Source organism: Opisthocomus hoazin, chromosome 21 (assembly GCF_030867145.1).
Source record: "Opisthocomus hoazin isolate bOpiHoa1 chromosome 21, bOpiHoa1.hap1, whole genome shotgun sequence".
Classification (NCBI taxonomy): domain Eukaryota; kingdom Metazoa; phylum Chordata; class Aves; order Opisthocomiformes; family Opisthocomidae; genus Opisthocomus; species Opisthocomus hoazin.
Window position 1 is genome coordinate 10,800,826 of NC_134434.1, and position 21,878 is coordinate 10,822,703.

The 21,878-nt window shown below is 37.9% G+C and overlaps 1 protein-coding gene across 4 annotated transcripts in view; it reads left to right on the top strand.

The window, feature by feature from the left end:
• The window catches only part of CEP112 (centrosomal protein 112), a 206,325-nt gene that overhangs the window by 8,188 nt on the left and 176,259 nt on the right, over positions 1–21,878 (top strand). For all 4 annotated transcript variants that reach the window (XR_012766024.1, XM_075441161.1, XM_075441163.1 and 1 more), the window contains 4 exons: positions 1,684–1,780; positions 4,233–4,307; positions 13,383–13,430; positions 13,563–13,640. Coding sequence is in view for 3 of the 4 variants with exons in the window: in XM_075441161.1 (XP_075297276.1) it covers positions 1,684–1,780; positions 4,233–4,307; positions 13,383–13,430; positions 13,563–13,640 (298 nt within the window). In the remaining variant the exon portion in view is untranslated. The remainder of the gene's footprint in view (positions 1–1,683; positions 1,781–4,232; positions 4,308–13,382; positions 13,431–13,562; positions 13,641–21,878) is intronic.

The window sequence follows — 21,878 nt, forward strand, 5'->3', positions numbered from 1 at the left end:
TTAATCTCTTAATGATAGGGACATGAATTTGGTTTTCTCTTATTTTAAGCAGTTGGAACTTCATTGAATTGTTAGGGACCTGAGTATTGTTCACAAAACAGGTCTGATAAAAGTGCAGATTTACTGACAGGCAAAGATTTATCTCCTTTGAATGTAAGATAATTTTGTGTCAAATGAAATCTTGGTAAGAAATGCATGATTTGGAATGGTAGAGACAGTTGTGTTACTTCTTTTGATTTTTTTTTTACCTCTAAGACTTTGCTTATCAAAACTATTTACTGCTTTGTAACTGTTATTTTGCATCCATGTATGCTGTTGGTATTTATTAGTGCTGGAAGGGAAGGTATGTGCCCAGTTGTTGTATTTCACTGTTCCCTGCTGTTCGGGTGAAAGCTGGGGCAGAGTGCTTGGTGAAGAGTTTGTGTTTGTCTTCCTAGAAGTGACTAGCTTACATTGTACATCCAACAGTCGTCTTGCTGTTCATAAACACTTAATTCATTCTGCTGTCTGTTTGGCATAACTAGCTGGCTAATTTGCTGCTGGGTGGAAAGAATGAAAGGTATTTTAATGGTCTGACTTGATTTTAATACAATATAGCTAGTCATAGGAAGGTGAATGGACTCACAGAAGCTTTTAATTACTTTATTATTTGTGGATTTGACATTAGACTATATGCAGAAGGGTGTTTCGCTACTGTTTTGGATCTTTTGCTATATCAACCTATCTAATAAACTCCTACAATTATTTTATTTTGTCCTAGGCTGTTCTTTTCTTTCACTGTTCTATAGTTGAGAAAGGTGTGTTGACCAGGTGCATCAGTAAAAGTTGTCTTCACCTATCTGTTGTTCTTAATTTCCTTTTGTTCAAATGCTTTATTTATGACAAAAGCTTTTCCAAAAAATCCCTGTCCCCTTTTTTCCTCTGCTGGACAGAGTACTTGTTCATGCTATACTTGTATCCTGTCTTGCAGGACTTTCTTTACCGTCCCCCATATACACCGCTTCAGTCCATAAAATACAGCTGAAATGAAATGCGACCGATACAATCTTTATGGCTTGTTTCTTTGGCATGTTACCCTCTGGCCTTTCAAGTCACTGCTTTTCTGTTGAGCTGTATGCGTAGTTCTTGCCCCTGTCTTCAGGTTTGCGTGTTATGTAAAGATATACCTTAATCTGAACTGGTTTTTTGGTCTTCGCAACATCTTCTCCCCCGTGGTGCAGCCAACCCTCACCTTCATTCCTTTTTCTTCTCTGAGTGGCTGAAGTTTATCCTATGCTGTCTCATATGGTTGGCAACTTTGTTTCAAAAATGTCATCTTAGATTAACCTTCTCGGTTTATTTAGGTTTATTCTAAAATCTGTTGAGAGATGTTGCGTCACGTAGTAACTCAGAAATGCAAAGAACACCTTTTAATATACTGTGATTTACATGATTTTTCTGGTGTTTTTGTTGATGTGGGGTTTTTTGGCTATTGTTTTTTTAATAGAATGCTTGAGTCTTTTGTTTGCCTTTAACAAGACATTTTTCTCTTTTTTTATTCTACTATTTTTGATCCTTACATCTTGACAATTATTTTCTCTGGTATATTCTAAAAGATTTTATTTTAAGATCCACATCCTTTGTGTGCCACAGGTGTTGAAAATGAATTCTTGTTTTTCTGCTTCCTTATTTTGTTAATAACAGGGAAAGACTCGAGTACAATGAGAAGCCCGCATTAAGATCACATTCTATGAGTCCTCCTCACCGGACAGATGAAGATAACCTAGCCACACCACTGTCTGTAAGATGCTTCTCCTTTTTGTCATAAAACTTGCTCTAGTTTCAATGAAAAGTAAAGCTGTTATTTCTAATTGCGTGAGTCATGATCCCTGTGTACAAGTGCAGACATCTGGGAAGGAGTGAGAGGAAAGACTAAAGCTCCTCAAAATCTGCCCTCTGCAAATGCAGGGGAAAAGAATTTCTTGTAGGACGCTCGCAATTCATCCTAATGATTGACCTCTGTTTAGTGTAGTGTGTTTAATGTCTGCTGCGTTGTGTTCCCTAGGCTTGGCAAAGTGGCTGTATTGACATCATCTTGTATTTTGCAATAGTAGATTAAAGAAAGCTGCATAGCTGTCTTTGGCTCTGTTTAATGATGGTTGACCTCTGAAAGAGTGAGTTTTGGACAGTTTGTTTTGTCAAACTTTCCACAACTAGCGTTATGGCTGATGACACTGAACAGACTTCACATAAAACCCTTTTAGTCCAAAATATTTAATGATATTGTGTGTGTAATTGCAGGCATTTAAACTGAAAATTATTCCTGACAAGTACATGTTATCAACAAGTATGCTGCTTTTCTTTGTGAATGTGTTCTGTAGCCTTGTAGCATCCAGTCTTTGTTACTGGAGAGGTCTGTCTCGTGTGGTTTCTTCACCGTAGCCAGTGCGTGCATAATAGCTCTCATTCCTCCATGAAACACGGAATTTGCTGTATGTGTGTTGTAGGTCTGCCCGTGCTTATTTTTTTGGTTGTATCAGAGGAACAGTTTAGAAAGATTGCAGCTGGAAGTGAGCTGTTGACACCTGAGGAATTTGTGTAGACTCTTTTGCCCTTCTTTACTGGGCACAGTCAAGAACTTATGAGGACACGAAGTGCAAGAGGGATTAACTGGAAGCTTGCTTCTGGGGTCTGTCTTTCTGGGGAAATTTGTGTCGTGCTATGCATTTGGAAGAGAGGACTAGCAAGGGGGTGCTTTATAATGGCAGGCTGCAGCTGGTTTGTGGGCGAAAGTTGAATGTCTCTGCTCTGGGCTCTGGTTAGTATGAATGTACTTACGTGCGTGTTGATTGTTTATATACCAATGTAATTTTAAAAAAATTGCTATAACTAAAAATAAAAAATAAAAACAGATGCTGGATTTACTAAATTTCTCCTTATTGATTTCCTGTTTGTTTTACTTGACTTAAAGAAATGTTTCTTATGGAACAGTTATTGTAAAGAAAAGGATTTCCTTTGGTTGAAATCTGGATTTGGGGGTTTAAAGTGTTTTGGATTTTCTCTTGAGTTTTTTTTTTGGTTGTGTTGTGTGTGTGTTTTGTGGATGGTGGTTTTTATTTTGTTTGTTGTTTTTTTTTTTCTTTTTTAATTCCTGGCTCTGCCACAAGCTTCCAGGGCAGTGTTAGACAAATCACTGCACTTCATTGTTCTTCAGCTCCGTATACTGGATTCTGCTGTGATTACAGCTTTAAAAGGGCCTTTAAGTGAAGTAATCCTCTCTCGCTTTGCCAAACAGTTTGATGAACATTTGGCTGGCTGGAACAAATAGTATCTTGTTCTGTTGTCAGTGATGCACAGATGTTCTGGCATAATTCAGACCCAGGTAGAGGAATGGGGGGTCTTTTAAGAAACATTAGGAACTGCCTCAACCAAGTGTTGATTAACTGAAGTCAAAGCTTCACTTTATGTTCAGAACGAATGAGCAGGTTTAAAAAAGAGATGCTTGCACACCGATACAGAAGCCTCTTGCTAGCAAAACTTCATACGACAAAGTAATTCACCCTTCAATGTTCTGTTTTTCTAAATAGTGATATATCTCAGTTAAGGAAAAATTTCTGTACCACTTCCCCTATTTGATACATTAAATACAATCAGTAGTTACGGTTATCCTACAGGAAAAATTTTTCTTCTAACAGTCATAACCTTGACCACCAACAACTACAGTCCTTACTGGATGTTGGAAATTGTTTCTGCAAAGAGGGCCGCTAGCCTTGAGCTGGACAGCAGCTACTCTGTCCTCTGCTTCTGCAGCTCTGCCCACTATAACTATCACTGCCCTGCTGTGGTTTCCTTTAATTATTATTTTTTTATATTTGGAGGATCAGGTGATCTCTGAATTCTGGATTAGCTCTACAAAATGTACTGTGGTGATGGCTCATTTCTGGAATAAATATGTTGCCTGAAGAGTCGAGTATCTTCCCCCCCCCTCCCCTTTGTGAAGGAGGCCGTTGCTTTGGAAATAAGTAAAATAAAGAACAACATTGAAGTGAAGAGGCAGGCTAATTTATCATCTGAATTCCTTTCTTAGCACAGTACGCTACTGGTAACTGAGCTTTTTAGATTAAAGCTGTCAGAGGAACCATGACTGTTAGGAGGTGCAGTGTAGGCATGACCAAGTCTAATGAGAAGTTTTTTTTCAGGCTATGTATCTGCCAGTTCTTCTGATATTTTGTTTGACTTCTTTTATGTTCCAGGACCATCGTCATAAAAAAGCCGTTTCTTTGGACGACAGTGACCTTGAAGCACGTCTCAATAGTTGGAATCTTGGGGTAAAATAAACAGAGTACATTATTTATTTATTGACTTAAGTGAAAGCTGCTTCGTAATGTAGTCTGCATCAATGAATTTAGTCAACAAAACTTTATGTAGGAATCAATCTTTTAGAAATGAAATGGTAAAGCTTGGAAAGGTTAATTATGGATACATGCCATCTTGAGAAGAAAATGTTGAAAGTGCCTCGTTTTTAAGCAATAATGATCTTACTGTATTTAATATGGTTACTGATAAATCAAGCAAAATAACAACACCTGCAGGTCAAAACCAAGTGTCTTGGTTAGAAATTCAGACTGATTCCTGAGAACAACATTATTTTGAATATATGCCTGTATAATTGAAAGACGTTTGATTTCTGTGTTATGATTTTTTTTTTTAAGGAATACAGAGTTTGCAAGCTATTAACACAACTCAAGATTTTTTTTTGCCAGACTTTGCCTCCTTTTGGAAGCATTCAAGAGGCTTTTCAGTGTGTTGAACCTCTTTCCTTCCTTTTTAAGAATTAGAATCTTTAGACCAGCTCTGTAGCTCTTCCTTGTGGAAAGAATAGCATGTCTTTGCGAATTTGCTTTACTGAGGAAAGAATCTGCCTTTGTGGAAGCTTAGGCAGTACTTTGACCTATGTTCTTGTGTAGCCTTGGCTTTAGAATGTGTTTGTGAATATGGTGCTTTTGCTACGATGCTGAGATTTGTCCTGACTTTGATATATCAAAACTAAAGTATCTGAAAGAAAATCTATTATGGGGATGGAATAAGGAGGAGTTCTTTCTTGGACAGCTCGACAACTTCAGAACTAGTATTTATTGGATCTCAGCAAAAAAGTAGAAAATGTCTCCCCAAAGCTTTCCATGTTTATAGCTAGGATGACTTTAATCTGTATTAAATTTTTTTTTTTCGACTCAATCACTTTTATAAACACTTCTGTAAAATCAAGTCTGTTTTCAAGCTGTCATCTTTTCTTAGGATTTGAACACGTCCTGTATATTTTTGGGCTGTTGTAGCTCAGGAGGTAAATACAGTGAGACAGTAAATATATTTTTATAAGGAGAGATGGAAAAATAGGTAGCTAAGATCAATGTGTATCTGTGTTAATCTTCTTTGATGTTTGCATGTAGAAATTTAATATGTGGGTCTTGATCTATGTCTTGTTCTTGAGCAGTTAATCAAATACTTTGGACCTAGACCTAGTGGATGAATTTAAATTTTATTTTAATTTAAGGCTACTGTTATAAGAAGACGTTATTCCCTTCATTGTATTTTCTGTGGCATTAGTCCATGATAATTCTAAGGTGCTAGTAAAGTTCCTTCTCTCTGTAGATGTGTTCCACTGCATTTTTTCTGTTTTTGTCTTTTTTTAACCGTTTCCCTGTACCACCAAATCTTTTGCCTACTTGATTGGGGTTAATGTTTTCATAACCATTTAGTATTAAGATCACTTTTACTTTAATAAAATGGTGTGGGTTTTTTTTGTTTTTTCTGCTCATTTTCACAAATTGAAAGCTCCCTCTGCTGTGTTTGGGAGAGAGGGCAGCTGAAGTTAGGAGGGATGAGAGCTAGTTTCTGATGAAATGCTTCAGCTTTGTTTTTTTTAAAAATAATGTGTTTTCATGTCAATTTAATCAGTTGCCAAATAATCCTTATTCTTCCTACACTATTGTCAGCCCAGAGGGATATGACAGCATTTAAACATCTTGACTATTACACTCAATGTTTTGCATTGATGGCTAAAATATTTTCAGTAAAAACATAAATGGTAAGACAAAATGTTAACTTTTTTTGTGTCCTTCCTGGTGCTTCTCTTGCTTTTTTGGTGGCTGCTAGCATTCTAAATGCTAATTGCTTTCTTGCTTTAGTTCTGAGAGGAGGAAATCTTGACCAGGAGACGGTCCAGGAGCTGTCTGACTGCTTTCTCCAAACTGAAGGTGGAGATTAGTGAAGAGATTACTCTGGGTGCACGGGGTTGCTCCTTGGAGTGCCTTACTAGAGTCATACAAGAGCTATTTCCAGCACTTCCAAACTTAGGCGAATATATTTTTCAGGAATTGCGGTTTTGTAAAGTGGGGAGAGTGGATCTCCAGAAAGCTTTTCCATAGCAGTCAACTCCCAGTTTGCGCAAGCGCTGTGCAAGTGTCTGAAACAAATGTGCAAGCAGTCACTTGTAGATTTTGGATATTTGGGCTGTATAAATACCTGGATTATATGAAGAGATAGTTGTAACACCTTGAGTTGTTAAAGCTGCTTTAAGGGGGAAACTCGCTCGTGGCCATTTTACAAAGTGTTCCAATTTATGCTGACAAAGAACCTCTTTATATCCAGCACTTTGATATCAGTGTTGATCTGCCTACTTGCTTATCTCTTTAACTTCATTTGTTTTTTATTTCTTTTTCTAATTGAAATTCCAGTTTGAAATCGTATTGTGTCGATAATGGATGGTTATTAAAGTATGATGATTCTCCACTGATAGGGGAGCTTTCTTGCATAACAAATTGGCTACTGTGACACATAAATCAGATTTTCACGTCTCCTCTCCAGGGATGGTAATTAAACAAGTCGCTAGTGAGAGACTTTGATTGCCTGATAAGACTTGTTGGGAGTTACCTGAATAAGAGGATTTGAGGTTGTAAAAGAGTGGTCTGTTGTTGGTTGCTGTTGAACAGTGTTACCCTGCTATGGATCACGGCTTCCAGCACGTTCTTAAAGGGTCGGGAAGTTTTAAGTAGACTTAAAGAAGAACATGTAATTATTAAAAATTAAAAAAAAAAAAACACCCCTCAAACCAGCTTACTAAATGATGGCAGCACTTCAGAATCTGCAAGGATTGAGTATAAGATGTGACTGCTATTATTTGTAAGCATTGATGTTGCTATAGGAGCATCCGGCTGTCTTTTACTTGCTAGCCATGTTTGCGGACTGCTTGAGAAACTTAATTTACAAGCGATCCCGCCTCAGGTACAGAAGATCCTTGACCCAAAAGAATACTTCTGTGGTAGGGGAAAGTTAGGAATGGAAATACAGAAGTACTTTCACTTGCAGCTGCCTAATATAAAGAACAGTTGTTTTTAAAAAGCTTTTCAGAGTTCCCTTGGTGTTTTCTGAGTTTTACTTGTGTGTCAGTTTTAAATGGTGAATGAAGGTTGCTAGTCTGGCAAAGAGTGTGAGCTTCTGTATGTTTTTCTTGCAATGATGGGGACAGAGCTGATCCGGGGAATTCAGACAAGGCCTTATACAGGGATTTTTCTCACTAAGAATCCTTAAAATTTTAGGAAGCTATTCTTATTTCCAGCAAGTATATATGGAGAATATGCTTCTACTCAAGAATCTGCAAATACCTAGATAGGTGCTCTAGATACAGGTGAGAAAAGCTTAGCATCTTCCAGCTGCTGGTTGCTGCTGAACCTTCACTGTTCCAGTATAGGCTTGTCTGGATTATAATGACCAGTTATAAACTGTTAATTTATTTTTACCCTTATCTTTTGGGTTTCTACTTTTTGGTATATTCTAAATTTCTTCAAAGGGCTTGTATTTTTAAGGTCACATGCTGAATGTGTTTTCACTTTTTATGATATGCTTACAGCAGTGGCTGAGATTTTTAAATTATTATTATTATCATTAAAATATTGTGAAAAGTTTGGGAAATAGTTTTATGATTTCCCTACTAAGCAGAGAGGTGAAAGCTTAACAAACTGTAGTATGGAGGCTTTGGATATATTTGTTATTAAGTAGTAATAATACTTTCTACACGAGAAGGAAGACTGTTGCATCACTTTATAATATTGTTCCTTCTCATGAGTAATATAAGAGTTTTTCGATTTGCCTTGCAGCATTCCTGATTATCTCTATCAAACAATTTATTGTTCACGTTCTTTAGATTCTAGTCATGCGTGGGTAAATGTTTAAAAAAAAAAACAACAGTGAATTAAAACACTGCATATTCTTACCTGACATGCCTATATATGTATATTTTTGTGATGCTTCTGATACAGTTTCATTTGTCACTGAATTGTAGCCAAGTTTAGGTGTGACAGAGCAACTCTTTTAAACATCCCAGGAAATTCAGCACTTCGTCTTAGGTGGAAAGCATACAAAGAGATTGTACCCTGGGGAAATAACAAAGGTTTTTTTTTATCAGGGAGAACATAATTTTTCATCATTGGAATTCAGCCAGGAGAAGAATTAACTCTCTAGCTTTTACCAGAATTGATGTGGGATCTGCAAGACAAAGAACCTGGACACTCAGGTCTTGCGCGGGAGAATTTAGCATGGGAAATATTATTGCCTAATAAAGGTTTAAGAGGACTTAGACTGAAGAAATTCTGCGGTCAGTGGCTTGCATTACCTTCTCCTTTCTTGGAGAAATTGTGTATAACACAGGGTTAAAGTAGATGCAAACACAGAAAATTCTTGGGTGGCTACAGCAACAGTGCGTGTTTTGCCGGTTTTGTGTACTTGGCTCACATCTGCCTGTGTCTTTCCAGTCTAGTTAAGCTCAATCATTTCTGTACAAGCCATTTGATTATCTTTTGTTTGGTTTCTTAGTCTGTCTGCTTACTATAAACATACCTACTGTATATGTTGTGGTGTTGGAGGGCAGCAACACTGTAAAACTTTCCCACAGTGAACTCCAAGTGGTGTTGTGACTTCAAAAAATAAATTCAACTTCCATGCTGACAAACAAACTTTGTGTGCTTTAATGTCCTTCCACTAAGACTGCAGAAGCAGCATTAAAGTGAACTTCCCTGCAAATTATGATGTTAGATAAGAATGTCCTTACTCAAATTTCCTGAAGCTACTCAGCAGTTATTTCTTTAGGGAACATGCTGGCTGGCGGGGTTTGCTAGATTAAAGTAAGGACTTAGGGCAAGGTTCAGTTTAGTTGTTTACCATTTCAAAATCTGAAGTATTCTTAACTCTTTCATGTGTGGTTTTTTCCATCCTTGTTTTGAAAACAATCACATTTTGTCTTTGAAGAAGCTTAAGGGAGAATGTGGAACAAGCCTGCTGATCGAAGTGTTTTTTTTTCCTGAATCTTAGTATGTACAACGTACCTTCTGCATCTGTTGCTGAACTGCAATAAGCTATGGTTCTGCATTACAGAAGATCAGTCTATCTTGATAAACATCTTCCAAAGAATGAAATGTGGCTTCAGAAAGGGTAGAAGGAAAGCATAACAATGGTATCTTGGGGTGCATAGAGAGGAGTGTGGCAGCAGGTTGAGGGAGGTTCTTCTCCCCCTGAACTCTGCCCTAGTGAGGCCCCATCTGCAGTACTGCGTCCAGTTCTGGGCTCCCCAGTTCAAGAAAGATGAGGAGCTACTGGAGAGAGTCCAGCGGAGGGCTGCAAGGATGATGAGGGGACTGGAGCATCTGTCCTATGAGGAAAGGCTGAGGGAGCTGGGCTTGTTCAGCCTGAAGAAGAGAAGGCTGCGAGGGGACCTAATAAATGCTCATAAATATCTGCAGGGTGGGTGTCAGGAGGACGGGGCCAAACTCTTTTCAGTGGAGCCCAGCGACAGGACAAGGGGCAACGGGCACAAACAAGCATAGGAAGTTCCAGGTGAACATGAGGAAGAACTTCTTCACTCTGAGGGTGACGGAGCCCTGGAACAGGTTGCCCAGAGGGGCTGGGGGTTCTCCTTCTCTGGAGATATTCAAGACCTGCCTGGACAAGGTCCTGTGCAGCCTGCTGTAGGTGACCCTGCTTCGGCAGGGGGTTGGACCAGATGATCCCCAGAGGTCCCTTCCAACCCCTGACATTCTGCGATTCTGTGATATTGTGGTACTTACTGTGTCAGAAGAGCAGCAGCTTTGAGAATTTTCTGGACCATGGCAGATATAAAGTCAATGTGCTGTTTTCAGCCTCAGGAGTGAAACAGAGCTGGTGTCCTGAGGATGACTCTTGTCGAAGTACTTAATGCTCAAAGTTGTGCTTTTTTTGCGCTGTCCTTGCTTTTGGGGGAAACCATTTCAGCTTGTTTTACTTCTCTTGTCAATGCTTCGCTCTTTGCTTGCATTGGTAACTTTAAAAATTTTTGAAAAGTACAATTTTAATTTTGACCACTTTAGGTGTTGTTAAAATAAATAGAAATTGAAAATACTGAAGTAAAAAATTCTGGCTAATTTACCTAAATTTCAGTTTTGGAATCTGTATCTTTTTGCAGATTTCTGCCGTACATTTTTCAACTTAGGAGAGTAAGTATATTTTCTTAAAGTAGGTTATTTTTGTGAAGTAATGGGGATCTGATCATTCAAAGCCTTCCCAGCTCTGGTTTATGAGGACTCAAGTACTGGAAGATGACCGTGCCAGTCCTCACAAATTGAAACATGGTTTGTCGTCTGTTTGACTGTCTAATAGTACAGGAGAATCCAAAATCTTTTCTATAAATAAATTTAAAATGCCGTTTTTGTTAAGAAGTGGTATTTACAAATTAAAGTTCAATTCTAGTTCAAATAAAGATGTCTTTCATGATGACATTTATTTGGTTCATACTCTCAAAAAAAGCATGTGATTTACTGTTCTTCTCATGGCAACCCTTCAGTTTCATACATATGTATTTTGGTTTGTCTTTGACCTTTTGCTTATTATTTTAAAATTTGCATGTTTCTCATAAATACAAGCTTTTTTTCTTTTTTGGGGCATTCTTTATTGTGATATTCCCTCTTTAATGTGGTATAATTTTGAGAACAAGAGGTTTTGCAGAAGACCAGCATGAAAAGAATGAATGTTGAGACATTAAATGTTTACAGATCAGTTTAAGTGGATATAATCCACAACAAGTAACAAAGTGGGAACATTTAACTTCAAAGCACATATGGCTGCTGTTACAAAATCAAAAAATGCAAGGCTTGGGCCATACAAAGTATCAGAGACACATTTTTTTTCTTTCTCATAAACAAGTAGGATATACCTTTAGCTATTTAAATTGGTTTTGAAATGAAGACTGTAAACAGCTTAATGTCATGGTCAGATAAAGGATTTGAATTCATTGTAAATATTTACAATAATTTTTAGCTTTAATAAAACAAAAGTGAAGGGTAATTGTATTCATTTTGCCATAAGAGAGAGGGCTTTTGGGAGATGATGAAGCCGTTGCAATTTGGTTCTGCAGCCTTAGCCTTCTCCAGATTCTGCCAGGTGTTGGTGAAGGCTTTCAGTGTTCCCTGGGGAGCCGGATCAGGGGTCGAAGCCTTCCCCCGTCCTGGGTGTCTGTGCGGGTGGTGATGGGGTCTGTAGGGTGGATGGGTGAGTAGGCAAAGTGAGCTAGAAGGCGGAGTGTAATACTAGTAAAATCAGAGGATTTTAGCTAGAAAATACTATTGCAGGTACAAACATCTAGGACAAAGAAAATCCTCCTAAGTTTCTCTGATTTAGATTTTCTGTGCTCTTTATTTTTGTCTCTCTCGGTTCCCCACCTGCTGTTGTTACCTATCTTCCGTGGTTAATGTCCCGTGATGTTCTCACTCCTGTATTCCTCTCCTCACCAGTCTCCTCTTCTGTGTCCAAAATGACTAATTTCTTTTGCAGTTGGTGCATGCGGGGTTCCCTTATTCACTAATGTCTACCCAGGTTTTTTGCATGCCAATCATTGTGGCATATGAAAAAAAACCTCACCAAAACCCCCTGAAATAAAACCAACCCAGTATGCTTTATGTGAAAGTTTAATGTATCTCTTTTAGTAAACTCATTGTCAATAAAGAGAAATAGGTTATTTGTTAAATGATAGTTTTATATATACTTTCAGCTATAGTATTAAAATATTAGACAATACTATTCATTGAAATGGGATGTATGTGTTAAACGTGGTAATGTCTACAGCTACTTCTGGGTGAAATACAACAACTCTTCAACAGCGTATAGAAATCCTACATAACCTTATGGGACAGGAATAATACTGTATCAAATGGAGATTTCAGAGGGATTAAACCTCTTCTTCACTGATAAATTCAACACACAAATTTATTTAATAGTACTGGAGAAAGCACAACCATTTGATATATTTGCCGTGCCTCATAGATCAATGTAATCTTTTTGGGAAAAAAAAATAGACTAAATGTTGTAAGATGCGTGTTGCAATCACATTCGTATTCCAGATCTCGCTGCCACATTTTACAAGATTATACCCTTGAAAGCTTTTCTTGGGTGTTAGGCATTCTCTGTGATGTGATGTTTGAGCCTTGTTATCAGAGAAAATTAAAAAGATAGAGCTGTCTGATAGAGGAAGTGGGTTGTGAACAGTGTTCTGTATTCAGTTCTTAAAAATAGTGATTAAAAGAGCTGCGTTAATTAGGCAGTACTGTTAATGAATTATTTCCTTATGTTTTGTCTCTATGACTTACATATGTGGATATAGTTTCAATGCACTCAACTGTAATGTTTCAAAAACACTAGATTAAAATCACTGTAATCTGTAAATTTATTCTAGCTTTACACTATTTATATTGAAGTTATCCAATAAAGTTGGAAATCTTCTGCTGCCAAATTCTTTTAAAACATGCGTTGATGGAATTTTTATAACCATAAGGGTTGGAAAAAAGAAGTACTATTGTTGATTGATTTGCATTAGGAAACACTAAGATTTGAAAACTTGCCGAGTAGGTCACGTCCAGCCAAAAGGATTTCTGATGAGGATTTTCTGTATCTATAACTTGTAAAAGACGGCAATATGTTACTGGGCCTTTGCATTCTGCTGAGTGCTTTTCTTAAGGATCATGGAAAGAGTTATGCACGGGAAAATTAATTTTTGTTGCTTCTAGGTTACAGCCATGTATCTAGCGATGGTACTGTGGTGATGATTTGCAGATTAATAATCAGATTTTCTAGTGGAAGGCAGTTCTTGAACCTGGTGTGTACGTCCGAAGGCATGCTTAAATCTGTTTTATTTTTGTTGAGTGATCCAGTTACTGCATGAAGTACGCCCTCGCTAATACAGATTACCTCTCAAAGTGTGTGCCCACAGTTGTCATCGCAAATTTTTTTTAATATTTGGAGATATTTCTCACTCTTTGTAAAAAAACAAACAAACAAAAAAAACCACATGGCTGACATGATTACTTTTTCTCGAACTTATTTTTCAGTTAGAAAATCCAAGATATTTGCGGGAAAAACCGATGCCGGTATCTTTGGTAGGTATTTATATTCCCTTGATATTTTATAAGGGCAGGCATACATGCTTAGTGTTTTCTGTTTGGATTGATTTTTACTTGGAGTTACTGCTTGGAGCTTAACAAGTTGTTTTGAACTTTCTAATTCAATAGATGACACCCAGGATTGGCCTAGGAAAAAGTAGCTCTTTTCGTGATGAACAGGCACTATTTCGAATGCATGAAAAAGAGGTAAGATTCTCTTTAGTCCTTTTAGAAAAAGAAAATTACACCCAAATTAGTAAGTTAGGGCATTTCCTTTGGGAATTTGGTATTTGCAAAGCAGTTTGTTACAGCAGAAAATCTCACGTAGGAGGACTTTTGCTGAAGTGACAGGGTTTTTCTTGAAATACTTAATGTATTTCCCAATTATGTAGGGAATAAAGAAGACTGAACACATTTACTGTTCCTTTGAAGGAATATTTAGTGTACAAGTGTTTGAATTCTTGGAATTTGCCAGAATACCTTTTAACAGAAGCAATGGAACTCTTGATTCAGTGAGGATTTTTGTTTACTTTCTATATACCTTTAAAAATCTGCAGATATAGAGCTTTTTCTATTAGAACCCACATTATTTCTGCATCTGCCTCATCTAGCTCCGATCACCTTTTATTCATATGGAGTTTTATATTATTTCTTTGTTCATTGTTAATTGGCAGGATTGCTGTCAAAGCTTGCCTATCTCATTCTCTCATACCGTGTTATTTTGTTTTGAATGTGTATAAAAATAAAGTTTTGTGGTCATTTTTACCTTTCTCAGAGTTTAAGGAAGTTATATGCCTCTTGTATTTTTGTCATAAACTATTCTGTTCATCTAAAGATCAGTCATGAGATAAAACTCAAATATACTATGTTCAGCACAGAGATATTTCAGATTCTTCTGAAACCCCATAAGCATTACATATTTTTTTTGGAAAGTCAGTGAATCAGTGGTGTGGTGGACCAGACTTAAGGAAAGGAAATTCAGCATTTATTAGGAAAAAAGATTAAAAAAACCCCAAACCCCAACACTTTGCCCTTCATATTTCTGTTATGCTCTTGGAAAACTGGAGCATATGTGCGCAGTTCCGTGCTATCCACAGGTGCTTAGACCTATACAGGACTCCAAATACGTCCGGGTTGGAAGGAAGGGGCGTCATCTGCAAACCGTGAGATCGTCCCTCCTTTGACGTGGTATGTCGTAAGGACGCTTAGGAGTTGGAGCGATCCTGAAGTTACTTCCAGGGATGCTTCAGAGGACACCCTTAGCTGAGATATAGGGGGAGGTAGATGTGGTTTGCAGAGATTTCCATTGTTAAGAAAGTAACGTGTGTGAAAGTCTGATGTGGTGCTGGAACAAGCACCTTGACACCACGATACCTGTGCCCTTCGCTTGCTCTGCTCTGGTCTGACGCTGACTGTTCTTTTGTACGGATGATGTTCAAACCGCCACTGCCTCGGCATGAGGCAAGGCAAGGTTTCATAAGATGTGAAAATAGACCAAAAAATAAATAAATTGAAAGCACAATGTTGTTAGTTAAATAATATTTTCAAATTAAATAAGCAGGAATGCATGCCAAGTAGCCGCATAAAATACTCAGTGAATGCTTCTCTAGTTCAGTGGAAAAATCCTCTAAACCACACAGTAAAAATCCAGTGCTTTTCACTAATGGTACTCGACTGTGAGCTAGTTTAAACTGGAAAGGTTATAGACAGTGTTGCACAATCACCATGTGTATGCTATTAAGTAGAAAACTTAAATGTGTTTTCATCTTATTTTGTTTGTGACGCTCAATTAAGAGTAAAGCCTTTTCACTTCTAGAATGTAAATGTATTAGCAGAAAAATAGTGCTGCATAGAAGAGGTTCGGTAAACCTTTAACCGTTTTCAACCTCTTTGTAGTAGAACGGGAGAACATAAAACAGGATAACTGTGGTTTTTTGCTTTTAACCTTGAGACCTTTGTTCATAAACCATTCCTGCACCTGTTTTGACGCTGTAATGCTGAACACATGGCCATTTTCAGTGATAACCACATCACAGATGTGTGAAAATGGGAATATCATCAGGCAGCGGTTTTTAGTCATATTTCCTGAAATACTTCTGACATGTATTAAACCCTTTGGGAAACTGTCATTACTGAAAAATCAGGGGTTCAAACAAGGAAGATGCAACACAACAGGAATATGTCAGTTTTGAGCAGTACAGCGAACGGGACCAGATGGCGCGACTGGCTGATCTTGACAAACAGCAAAACGTCTCCCTTTGAACTTCACCTTCGGCCATCCCCAGTGCCACCCAGCACTGCACGGAGCAGGCGGGCCGGGCGGGGAAGAAAAAGTTCTTGCTTGTGATTTTTCAGAAAAACAGAACCAATACCACTGTTAAGATACAGATTCGAAATTCTTCTGGAATTAAAAAACAAATCTGGCCATGTTAAGAAAACATGATGTTTTGTTAACCTTTCTCAAACAACTAGTTTAGCTGATGTATCCTTTAAAGAAGTTTTGGTGTTTATTGAAAGAAGTTCTGTTTCTTAATTTTTTGTTTTGTCAGTCTTGATTTTTTTTTAATTTTTCTCAGTTTCCTTCTGTTTTATTGCTGTAAGTAAAGATATTTATCTAGACTCAGAAGATGAAACCTAAACAAATTTGAGGCAAGAGTATTGGAAATAATTTTCACTTTTTATTCTTTTAAATTGAAGGTTATAGTTAACAGCAGGAGTAAATTTCTATGCCACCTTATTATTTAATTTTTTTTTTAATTTTTTTTTTAGGCAAACTGGGTAGCTCGATGCTTTCTGTTGTAAAGCTGTGTCTATCTGGATTAACTGAGAACATCGAGTGTTTCCAGTGTTTTTTGTTGCCTTTATTGCTGTTCTCCTGTCACTTTTCTGGTCCGATTTTTTTAGATCCAGTGAGAGGTGTTTGGACGTGGGTGCTTTCCCAGCCTCTCACACAGCCTCTCGCACACTCGAGCAGCCTGGCAGCCTGGCAGAAGCCGCTGTCTCTCCTGCGATCGGCTGCAGCGGTCGTGCAGCTGCGGGAGGAGCAGTGCTGCGGAAGGCAAGGGGTGGCTTTTGGGGAGGATACAGAATACCTGCAGGATCATGTCCACCAATTTGTCAGGTGGAATGAGGACTGAGGAGGAGAGTACAGGCTCAGGGACAGTCAGAGATGAGCTGGGTAGTGAGAGATAACTTACGAGTGTAGAAAATGGGAAAGAGACATCTTTTTTTTCACCTGAAAAAGCGTTTTCATGGATTGAGGACCAAAAGTAAGATGAAAAGGAAGGGAGGGGTTTTCTAGTGTATGCAAGATTGTGTCTTTAAGATGCCGCCTTTTTTAAGATAACTGTTTAGAACCTTTATCTTTGTAATCTTTATTTATGTTTTTATCCTTTTTTTGTGAATAAGCACTCCCATTTGTTGCATGACACAAATTTTGTCTATAAAGATCATCAAGTCGTGTGTATGGTTTTGCTGCGCCCAAAGTGTTGGGCTCTAGCGGTATATTTACAGTAAGATAAAATCAGCACACAGCAGCGATGATGTTGTAGCGAAGTCTTGGTCTGGCTAAAAGTGTTCTGAATTTAAGGTGTTGAAAGCAGCAGATTTACTGTGCTTCTTGCTTATCTGGCAATAGATTATAACTTGAGACGGAGAGGATTGCGTAAGGGCTGTGGTGCAGCTTTTCCCTGAACGGGAACAGCCGTAGGATGTGGAGGAAAGAGAACGCGGGAAGGACAGTAAGCTGTCGGACTGGAGAGGGAGAGTGAATAACACTTACTGGTGTCATTATAGAAAAGAGGTGGGGTTTTAGGGAAGACAACTCCCCAAAATAAAAACCCCACTTGAAGATAAAAAGGTGTGTCCCTGCAGTTAGCAGACAATGGTGATCAGTGAGCGTTATCTTTTGGGTTTTGATTTCTTCCTCTTAATTGCTCTGTTTTATGGCAAAGTATTTAAAAACATGAATTTAAACGTTTAATGCATACCAAATTAGAAGCAGTAAATACAACTATTATGGAGACAGTATCCTTAAAGAAGGACTCTTGTAATTAAACTAGCTTTTACCAATGTAAAACTAACATTAGTGTGCTTTTAGCTACATCATGGTTTGATTTTTTTTTCCTCATTGAAAACAGATATTTTGTTTGTATCTTCCAAGAATGGTAACAAAATGTATCAGTATTGTTCTCTTGTATAGTATAATGAAATAAAAGTGTTTGTGTGCTCACGTGTATGTATGTCTCTAGAGTTTCAGTCTGCTTAGTAGGTGGGTGTAGATGCGTACGTGTATGGCGTTGGGCGAGCTGAACACAGCTCAAGGAGCCTGTGCAGGCGTGTCATGGGGCTGGTTACGCTGTTTGAGCTCAGAGGTATTACTCGTAATGGGAGGAGAGAGTTTTTGATGGACTTTCTAAAAGCATTTCAGATGCAAAGACATCTGTAGGTGGGCCCAAAACTTGAGTCTTAGAATAACTGGAGCTTCGTGTGTTGGATTTTTTTTTTTCTTCTGATCCCTCTGTTCTTTCTGTCCACTTCTCTTCCTTTACTGTTTCCCTTCTTCTGTCGTCCTGTTCATACAGAAGTGTCCAAGTCGTACTTCTGCTTGTAAACATCTGGCTGTTTTCCAAGGGGTAAAAATGGTTTATGTTTTTAATTCTGGTGACTGTTCTTGTTAAAATGTGGGAACGCACACTGAATTCTGTTCACGCAAATGTGGCCCATAGGAAGGGGCAAGAAAATGCAAAAAGGCAGACAAGACATAATTACTGCTTTCATCTTGATTTTCACTTTTCCATAACTTTCATAACTTTTTTTCTTGTGACAACTTGGTCCTGAAAATACTGTTTTATTCTCCTTAAAATTGTTCCAAGCAGTGTGTATTGTGAGTCTGAATATTCGCTGGTTCATTTGAATTTTTTCCTTTATCCACAAACCTGATATCTATTTTGAATGCAGTGTTTGATTTATGTTGAGAATTCAGTTGTAAACGGATTCTCACCCCCAAGTTCTCATTCTGAATCGTAATCTGTTAGTTCATGTTTAAAAAAGCAGCAATCTTGACTTCTGTTAACGTGATTCCTGGCTGATTAATGTCCTGTTCCTAAGAGCATATGCAAGTTGTCCATTGCTTTCCGAGTGAGGAAATCGCAGCTTGTCTTGCTTTGATAACTCTTCAGAATGTAATGTAATAAACCCCGAACCTTATTTTATTGCTAGACTGGTGTGAGACATACAGTCTATGTCAGGATGAGACATGTTTTCATAAACTGGCTTGTGATTTACAATTCTTGATACTAATTGGTCTGGTCATGGAGAGATATACGTACACGTTCAGTTATTTATTTATTTTTCTGCAATAGTTTGTGAACTGTGTCTTTAATTATTGCACATATGTGCTGGAGACATTGAGAAAGATCAAAGAGGTAGGTTAGCAATTCAAACTAGTGTTTTAACCAGTAGAATGTCCAGATGGTAGCCAAGCAGCTGGGAATTAATCTTTTGCTGCATGATTAATCTCTACCTCAAAGTCTCTGTCTTTTTTTTTAAAAAAAAAAAAAAAAGTGATTTTTTTTTTTTTTTTTTTTTTTTTTTTTTTTAACATGTATACATCCTGGTCTTCCAGGGACAAAAGACGTTGACTAGAAAAAGTTGCTACTGTGCACTGCTCTTGCTACATGTTGCAGTTGTGAAATAAGAGGTAGAAGTACAGTTTGAAGGACTGTTTCAGAGGATCCTGAAATGGGTGTAAAAAGTTCAGGAGCTGCTGAAATACAATGTATGAAAAACAAGGAAGAACACGAGAGGGGAAGTAAGTGATGTTGTTTGAGTGTATATAGATTCATTTACTTCACTGGACTTGGCACCACGGAGAATTTTATGAAGTTTTCAAGTAGTATCTAGTATTTTATTATATTCAGATTTTACTAACTCCCTTTGAAATCAGTCTGACTTCTGCATGTGCACAAGGTTCAGCTGGGTTCAGTTTTCAGCGCTGGCGGTTGAAGACACAGTTTGTTGCATTTTTGAGCTGTCTTTTATGAACTTGCATCTAATAAGTTATCTATAACCTTTCACAATTCCCAAACATATTTTGACCTTTCTTTGGCACTTACTGATGTCAGAGTTTCTACTACAAGTGGCAGACATACTTGTTACGCGTGGAAGTAGGACACTCGCCACTCCAAACTACGCAGTTAAGTAAGATGATGTGCCATCGCGCTAGTATGCGTGTTATGTTTGTTAGCTGTAGAAAGCATCCTTTAGAGTAAAAATACCAGTTCAAGTTATTACACTTGTTGAGATACAAAGCTGTATGCTTTGGTCCCTATTCCCACCACCCCCTACTTGGAAATCTATGAAAAATACATTGTTCTGTCTTGAAAGAGACTAATGATATTTACATATGAATAAGAACAATTGTCCATTCAATTATTTTTCTGTATACAGCAAATGTGTGTTAATGTTCAGTGTCATTTAGAAAAGTCAGACTTTTCTTGATGGGGGCAAGCTGATACTATTTCATTTAGGACAAAGCCTTTAATTTTTAGTGGCTATAAAAATGGGACGATGTTATAGTAATTTTTTTACTTAAGTGAATATCTGATTTCTTTTCAAAGACTGCCCTGTAAAAATATTATAACTGGAAGCAGCAGTTGTAGTGTTTTTAAAGAGTAAAGATACAAAAAAGGTTAGATACTTGGAGAGAAGTATAAATGTTAGTGAGGTCAAATAATGTAGGCCAGATCATAAACGTAGACTTTTGTGGAGGGACCTTTGAGTCGGGGCAAAACGCCATGTTTATTAAAGGTCTTTTTACATTCTAGTTTCTGGCTTGCACGTTTCACTTGTCTGATGCTGCTTTTTTTTTTTTTTTCGGTCTATCTCTGGTTTGTCCAGACTGTAAGCTCTTTGCAACAGAGACTTTACAAGACATTATTTCACCTTAGGCATTGCAATGGATAAAAATACTGATGACACTCCGTGCAGAATTTGAAGTGGTGTTTCAAAATACAGTTACATTCTTTTTTTTAATTACTTTGTTACACGCAGAGGATGAATGCAAACATCAGGAAAAAAGCCCAATGTTGATGTGAATCCCAGATGGAAAATCTGCTTTTATTGTGTGTAAAATTCCACTAGGAAAAATATTATTTATGACTTCCTTTAAATTATAGGATTTGTTCTTGAAGTCTGATAGAGCCTTGGAAATTTCAGTCAAGTAAAAACAGCTAGGTGGCTAAAATACATGCCACCCTCTTCCCCCTCCTGCCCCTCCCAGCACAGTTTTGGGAAGTGTTTGCATCTGAAACAATGAGCAGCAGTGACCCTTGATACTTAAAAGCATCTCCTCTGCATATTGTAAAAATTTCTTTATGTCAAAGACTCAATAGAGTCCCCCTTCCTTCATTACTGTACAGAACCCCCGTATCGAGGGAACCGCGCCGCACCTCAGGGAGATGCAGCAGGCACTGCTGCTGTACCCGGAACTCCTCGGAAATCTTCACCTGGGAAGAAAAGCAAACTTCTCAACAGTGTATTTGAATTTTTCCTCAACAACATTTTCATCCTTATACCTTGCTTATTTGTTTGTAAGGAGTTTTGGTAGGGCTGCAAACTTGTCTGTAGACCTGCATTGCTTTGCATTGGCGCAGCTGAAACATTCTCCCGGCTTTGGCCTCCCTGGGGTTTGATGGTGAACTGGTAGGCACAAGGTCATTCACAGCAGGTCTGTCGTGTGTTCTGTTCCAGTCTTGAGGCTTTTTCACCTGTTATCCCTCAGAAAGGTTTCTTCTAAGTAGTTTAAGCAAACAACAAAGGCTTGAGGGTCTTATTTAGCTCTGTTGCTTGTCTTTTAGGCTTTGAGTAAAGATGACTGAACTCCCCTGTACAATGTGCCTCCTCGAGTACCGTCTGCGCTTGCTCTTAAGACCTGTGGTCATATTTGGTACTTTGGTCGTGATAGGCACATTTCACTTTGCAATAGACCCAGAAGATCAGTGAGTCTTCTCGCCTAATGTACTTTGCTGTATTAGTTATGAATATTTTCCAACTCTTGGTTGTCACGAGAAGGGAGTATGATCACCACATTCACCAGCGTATGAGAGATGAGGTATATTTCTGAATGCAGCTTACACATTTTACCTCTCCCGCTTTCTTTTCATACCATAATGCATTTGTCTCTTCAGTTAAAAATGCTTGAAGAGTAGATACTGATCTTCAATATTGTTTGAGCAAGTGAGTCGAAGCTGCTCACTAAATATAAGATGTAATATTATGTGTTGTATGACAAGTGTGCTGGTTACAGACATCTGACTGCAGTGAAGTTGGAAATGAACAGTATTGTTTCCACGTACTGTAAACTCAGCGTGTTTCAGCAGTTCAGTTTTGAAAATGGGAAATTAGTTCCAGTATGATTATATTTTATATTTACTGTAGAAATTT